The 6,914-nt window shown below is 44.0% G+C and overlaps 1 protein-coding gene across 1 annotated transcript; it reads left to right on the top strand.

Moving 5' to 3' along the window:
• The first annotated feature begins 563 nt into the window (after positions 1–563).
• On the top strand, positions 564–6,294 carry YEATS4 (YEATS domain containing 4). The gene is made up of 7 exons (XM_041411351.1): positions 564–823; positions 928–1,047; positions 1,605–1,671; positions 1,762–1,856; positions 3,482–3,574; positions 3,651–3,738; positions 5,700–6,294. The coding sequence occupies exons 1-7, from the start codon at positions 773–775 to the stop codon at positions 5,867–5,869; spliced, it is 684 nt and encodes a 227-aa protein (XP_041267285.1). The 5' UTR covers positions 564–772; the 3' UTR covers positions 5,870–6,294.
• The last annotated feature ends 620 nt before the right edge of the window (positions 6,295–6,914 follow it).

Raw genomic sequence — 6,914 nt, 5'->3', positions numbered from 1 at the left:
AGCTCCCTAGAGGAGTCCACCGAGTTCTCCTGTCCTTCACAGGGACAGAGCTGGGCTGACCAGAGGGTGCGGCCGAGGCACGGAGCAACTCCCCAAAGAAACAGCCCCCTCAGACTCATCTCAAGAGCTGGGGCCAGCCTGGAGGAGGCTCTGGAGGCCTCAGAGCAGATTTCCACTGCCTAAGGGGGCCTGTGAGAGAGCTGAAGAGGGACTTTTTGCGACGGCATTTAGTGACAGGCCGAGGGGCAATGGCTTTAAAACTGAAAGAGGACAGATTTTAAATTGATATTGGGAAGAAATTCTTCCCTGTGAGGGTGCTGAGACACTGGAACAGGTTGCCAGGGCAGCCGTGGATGCCCCATCACTGGCAGTGTTCCAAGGCCAGGCTGCAGGAGGCTTTGAGCACCCTGGTGTAGTGGAAGGTGTCCCTGTGCTGGGTGCTGGGCGCGCCCCGGGGCGGGGAAGGACCTCGGCCCCCGCCTCCTCCTCCTCCTCCTCCGGAGGCCGAGCGCGGCCGGGTCCGGCGCCCCCCTCGCCCGCCCCGCGGACGCTCACCCCACGACTCCCTGGCTGTAGTTCCTCTTCTTCCAGGGGGTGCCGGTGTAGAGCGGCTCGGCCAGGCCGGGCTGGGCGCGGGCGGCCGGCTCGTCGGCCGGGGCGGGGGCGCGGCCCAGCAGCAGGCTGTAGTTGAGCCCGAAGGTGCTGGCCTTGTTGTCGCGCTTCCTCTTGTTGCTGGCGGCGGCGGCGGCGGCGGGCGGCGCCCCCGGGCAATATGTTCAAGAGAATGGCAGAGTTCGGGCCTGACTCCGGCGGCAGGGTGAAGGTACGGCCTCGGCGGCCGCCGGCCGGGCTCGGGCCGCGGGGGCGGCGCGGTACGGCAGCGCCTCTCTGAACGCGCCCTGTCCGCTTGTGTTCCTTTTCTTTAAGGGCGTTACCATCGTGAAGCCGATCGTGTACGGGAACGTCGCGCGGTATTTTGGGAAGAAGAGAGAGGAGGATGGTCACACTCATCAGTGGACGGTGTATGTGAAGCCGTACAGGAACGAGGTACAGCAGAGCCGCTTCCCCGAAAGGCTGGTCAGGCTTTGGAACAGGCGGTCTGGGAAACCAGGGAACTGCCATCCATGGAAATGAGCAAAACTCCTGTGGATGTGGCGCTTGGGGTCGTGGCTTAGTGGTGGCCTTGGGTTAAGGGTTGGACTCGGTGATGTTAGAGGTCTTTTCCAGCCGAGCAGCGCCGGGACGTGGGGGTTTGAAAAGCAGGGATTAGATGAGAGGGCAGGAGGGTCTTTGGCTGCAACCCGGGAAAGCATAGGCTGGTGGGTTTCCAAAAAGGAAAACCATGGGAAAGGCATGCTTCCGTTTATGGTTTTTGGAGTGATCTTTCCAGTGTAGGGGAAGACTGGAGAACGTTCATGGGGATGAAGTACTAACAGACCTGTGTGCAAGAACTAAGTTTTGGATTTACCGCTTTGCTTTCCTTCTGTGCTTCAAGTCTGAAGAAATACTATTTAAAATCAGAAGTAATGTAGTCACGTAGGATAGATGACTGAATAGTAGCTTGGTGTGCTGAATAATCAGAAATAACAATGTTTCTGTTTTAGGACATGTCTGCATATGTGAAAAAAATTCAATTCAAGTTGCATGAAAGCTATGGTAATCCTTTAAGAGGTGGGTTTTGCATTTCAGCAGTTGTTCCTAGAACTGGGTATTTGTTTTGGCTTTATCATGTGATTAACACTTCTATGTTGCCCATTGCAGTTGTTACCAAACCACCATATGAAATTACCGAAACAGGCTGGGGTGAATTTGAAATAATCATTAAGATATTTTTCATTGATCCAAATGAAAGACCTGTAAGTACTTTGAATTTTTAACAAAGCTTAAATAATTAATTAATGCCAGGCTGCAGGAGGCTTTGAGCACCCTGGTGTAGTGGAAGGTGTCCCTGTGCTGGGTGCTGGGCGCGGGGCGTGGAGCCGGGGCGCCCTTTGTGGTCCCGTCCATGGCCGTGTGCGTTTCGCGCGGTGCAGGCCGGGCCAGCTCCCCGGCGCTCCGTTCCGCCCCGGCCGGCGGCGGCAGCGGCGCGGCCCCGCCCCGGAAGCCGCGGGGGATGGGGCCTACAGCTCTGGGAAATTGCTGGTCAAAATAAGTCTCATTGGCCATGGAAGTAATAAAAGTCTCTTCTTGTAGAAAATTACTTTAAGGATTGGTCACATTTTCTTCTTTCTGTGCTACACTCCTGCTATTTATGACTGCTTTTCTTGTGCTTGGCTTCTCTGACATTTACTAATATGTGACCACATATTACACCTTACCTGGGCTGACCACACGCTGAGGATTTTTCTTCCACGTAGCTTCCAAATTCTAGGATATTTGAGTATTTTATCTTATCAAAATCAGTCAAAAAGCAGCAGGGCTACTATGCTAGCATAAGTCTCTGCCTAAGAAGACCAGGTTAAAACAACTCTGTAGTTGCATAAAGTACTGAAATTAATTTCTTTCTTCCATTCGTATGTTTTAGACATATCTTGTGGGTTTGTTTATTCAGGTTTAGTAGGAAACTTGATTACTCTATTTTAGGGAAAAGGATGTTCTGGAAGGATTGAGTTCCTTCTGTCACATGAACAATCCTTTTTTTAATCCATTTTTTGCTGAATGAGAGTGAAACTGAATTTCATGTTTTTCTTGAATACATGGCAATTGGTAACAATGGGTTTCCTGTGCTGTTGGGCTCGGTGGCATCCTGACGTGTATTAATTCCGTTCACAGCTTGACCAAGCTGTCCTAAGGTTGACTGGGTTTTTTCTTTGCTGCTCTTCTTGGAAGGCTGTTAGGGACCCTGTCCCATTCTTCCTTTCCAGGAAGTTCCGAGGGGAGTCAGGTACTGCTGTTCACCCCGGCTCCTGGGCCTGTTTGTGGAAGGGGACAAGTGAGGGCTGTGTCTGCTCCTCCCAGGCCAGGTGGTCAGTGGCTCCTCAGGGCTGCACGGAGCCCTGCTTCCAGTCCTCTCCCCACCCTGCCATTTGCAGTGCAGGCATGGAAGAGTAACCCCAGCAAGAGAGATTTCAGGGAAAAGCGATTCACAGCTTCCCTGGTGCTTCGTTTTCTCAAGAACAGATAAGGTCACAGAGAGCACTTTCTAACTGATGAATTGAGAAAGTCAATTTGAATGAAATCACCCTTTGGGAAATGCTTCAGAAAAGGTGGTATTAGTATTTTTTATATACTAGTCCTAAACCACTTTCCCAGACATTTGTAAAGTCTCAAGAGGCCCGTAGATAGCTGGCACGTTTTAACAGTTAATGTTAAATTCAAAGTCATTCTACTGAAGCTATATGACATTTATATTTGCATTCCTAAAACATTTTTAAATCATATGCAGTTATTTTGTAGGAACAAATACTACTTGTTGATATCTAGAACAAGATTTCTATTTCACTGCAAATTTTAAGCTAATAAAATTCTGTCTTTTGCATAGGTAACTTTATATCACTTGCTGAAGCTTTTTCAGTCGGATACCAATGCCATCCTGGGGAAGAAAACTGTAGTTTCTGAATTCTATGATGAAATGGTATGAACGTTCTTAATGTAATCCTCACTTTATTTGGAGAGTATTAGTGATACCATGTATTTTTCTCCTTCATTAGATATTTCAAGATCCTACTGCAATGATGCAGCAGCTGTTAACAACGTCTCGTCAACTAACGCTAGGTGCTTATAAACATGAAACAGAGTGTAAGTTGAAAATTAAAATATTTTAAACTTTAGAAATAACAATAGTTGGATTTGCTTTTAATGTGGTTTTTTTTGGGGGGGGGGCTGTAACAGTACAATGGATTTGGATGCTGCAAAATGTGGTAATTTTGCATAAAATTTAACTTCAGCTTTTGCAAGGGTATTAATACTTACCTGAAAACTTCTAAGATTTTCTTATCCCTATGGCTGCTAAAAAAAAAAAAAAGGAATTAGGAATTACTTGGTATGAAGAGTGATGGCATGAACTACACCTAGTCTGACATCTTTGAAATGAATTAAAACAGAGGATAAAGGAAGGCCACCCTATGGTACAGTTCTGTTCAGCACTGCAAGCAAAGGCAGTGCTGAACAGAAGGCCTGAAGTACAGAACAGTTAGTGATGTTTAAGTCAAAGCAGCAACCCTTTGGATAGAGTCCTGTCTGAAAGCTCTTTTTCCCTTCTACTTCTTTAACTGTAGGTAATTTCATAACATACTTCTTAATTATAGCATAATGGGTTTTGTGTCCTTTTTATCCAGTTTGTCTCCAAATATAAGTAAAAATATTAAGGAAACTAAGGAAACTAAATTAAATATCCATTGATTCATAAGTTGTAATGCATTTAGTGATTATTTCTGTTCTGATCTTCTGTGTTTCATCTGTTACTTGCTTTCTTAGAGTAGAAGATGTAGTATTTAGTGAGCCAAAATCCTGCCCTATTAATTACAAACCTTAATCCATTGTAATCCACCTCACCTAGCCTTATGTTCACCTGACAACAAATGTCATGTATTTTTTGGTCAGCAGACACCTAGAGCTAAGAGTGGTGAGTGATTATGAGTTTGAAACTCTTCAGAGTTAGGGTTCCTATTTGCCTTATGTCTGCTTGGCTGTGTGGATGTGTGAGCTACTTGTATTTCCTGCCTTAGTTCAGCCAGTCTTAAGGTGGATTTTTGTTATTGTTGCATATTACAGCTTTTGTTTAGAAAATGTTTAATAATATGATGGATAAAAACATCCAAATTTAGAATTTTTTCATTTAAATTTTTTGCATATTTCTCCAGACAGTAGGTAGACGCTTTCAGTGTGGTTTCTCTGTATAAATACTTCATTAAAATGTGCTAATGAAGCAGATAATATTTGCCACTGCCCACAGTTATGTAATATCTGGGATATAAGTGATCTCTGCAGCCTTCATAGACTTGTTGGCTTTACCATCTTTGTCTTAAAACTTGTGCATGAAAAAATAGTAAAAAATAGGTACTTGATGTCAGATACTTGCTAAAAGCAGGGCAGCATAACCGAAACTTTCAGATCCATAGGATTAAACTCCAGTGAGACATAGAAAATGATTACAGTACATGGAGAAGGAACCACAGAATGGTGGAGGCTTGAAAGGACCTCTGGATGCATCATGTCCTAGCAGGGCCACCTACAGCTGGTTCCCCAGGACTGTATCCAGATGGCTTCTAAATGTGTCCAATGATGGGGACACAACCTTTCTGGGCAACCTGTGCCACCACTGGTCACTTTAACAGGAAAAGTTTCCTGATGTTCACAGGGAATCTTTCAATGTTCTGCCTGTGGCCTCGTGTGCTGTCATTGGGCACCACATATTCATAGTTCTCTGTAATTTCCCATGTATTTGCTGTCACCCTGTCAGATTTTATTTTCTTCACCTAATCTTTAAAAAAATGTAGAAAATTATTTTATGAATTGTGTACCTCTCTGCAAAACTGATGGGCTGAGGGCTGAATGAGGCTGCAAACAAGCTGCTTTTTTTTTTTTTAATCCAGATTCTTATGTGGATACCATTTTGATTACAACCACTGAGTGTAAGGCTAACAGTAACAGATTTTTTTTTCAGGACAAATGCTATCCAAATTACTGATCAATTTAACAAAAAAAAAGGCAAATTTCATGGCACTTAAAATATTTTTTTTTCTTTATCACTGCCACAGTTGCAGATCTTGAAGTGAAAACCAGGGAGAAGCTCGAAGCTGCCAAAAAGAAGACTAGTTTTGAAATTGCTGAGCTTAAAGAAAGACTAAAAGCAAGTCGTGAAACCATCAACTGTTTAAAGAATGAAATCAGAAAACTTGAAGAAGATGATCAGTCTAAAGATATGTGACAAGTGCTGACTTGAGTGTGTACTGAAAATGGAAAGACTTCAGTCATGGAATTGTATGAGTTCTCTTCAGTTCTGTAACTGAGACTATGAGAATTTCACTGGCAAATGATTGAAGTTTGTGGCAATCAACTCCATAAATGGAAGAGAAAAAAGAAAGAATGTATCCTTGTTTTATAGTTAAAATCTGTGGGTACTTAACAGTTTTTTTTCAAGTGGAAGTGGTCTTGAAGACCAGACTACTTTTTCTTTGAAAACTGCATTTGAGTCATGTATGAAAACTTTGTATTAAGTCTTGTATTAGTTCAATGTGATTTTACAAAATGCTGGTGTTTACTTTTTTTACTTTTTTTTTTTCTACTGATTGTTTAGTCATGCATCTTTAAAGCTAAAAATAAAATATGCAGTTTTTTATTTTAATGTTTTTTGTCTCTGTCCAGCTGTGGGCTTCAAGAACAACTGTAAGTATGCTGCTGTGAGTAGCATACTCTTGATTTCAGGCAGAGGTTGAAATACAAAGGTATGCAAGTTATTTAAGTCTGGTTACAGTGATTTTTGGCATGTCTCTCCGTTATCAGCACAATGAAAACACTTTCTGAAAACAGGATTTTAAATAACTTGTGTGAGTTTCTAGCACCAAAGCTGCTTTAGCACATATAAATGCATCAATGCTACAGACTGTGCTCAGAAAAAGCAAAGTATTCCAGTACTGTGTTGTAGGATTTTGTTTCATATTTGAACTGTACTACAGTCAGTTCAAATATTGTCTCTGCCACTTCTTCCTCCTCTCACTCTTCCCCTGCTCCAGCCTGGTGTCCCTCCCACAAGAGACATTCTTCCATGAATTCCTCCAGTGGGAGAGCTTCTCACAGGCTACATTTCTTCACACAGCATGAAGTCCCTCATGGGCTCACAAGTCCTGCCAGCAAACTGCACCAGTATGGACTCCTTTCCAAGGGGCCACAGGAGCCAGTTCCTGTGTGGAATGCAGGCTACCCATGGGATCACAGTCTCTTTTGGGCATCCCTTTGCTCTCGTGTGAGGTCTT

Source organism: Onychostruthus taczanowskii, unplaced genomic scaffold (genome assembly GCF_017590055.1).
Source record: "Onychostruthus taczanowskii isolate IOZ18803 unplaced genomic scaffold, ASM1759005v1 scaffold35, whole genome shotgun sequence".
In the NCBI taxonomy this organism is placed as follows: domain Eukaryota; kingdom Metazoa; phylum Chordata; class Aves; order Passeriformes; family Passeridae; genus Onychostruthus; species Onychostruthus taczanowskii.
This window is presented reverse-complemented; position numbering and strand designations above follow the sequence as displayed.

Excerpts from the sequence above, each read along its gene's own strand:
- YEATS4 (XM_041411351.1), top strand. The coding sequence starts at position 773 with ATGTTCAAGAGAATGGCAGAGTTCGGGCCTGACTCCGGCGGCAGGGTG. Across the intron at positions 1,857-3,481 it reads TTGATCCAAATGAAAGACCT|GTAACTTTATATCACTTGCT; the intron begins GTAAGTACTTTG and ends TCTTTTGCATAG. Across the intron at positions 3,575-3,650 it reads CTGAATTCTATGATGAAATG|ATATTTCAAGATCCTACTGC; the intron begins GTATGAACGTTC and ends CTCCTTCATTAG.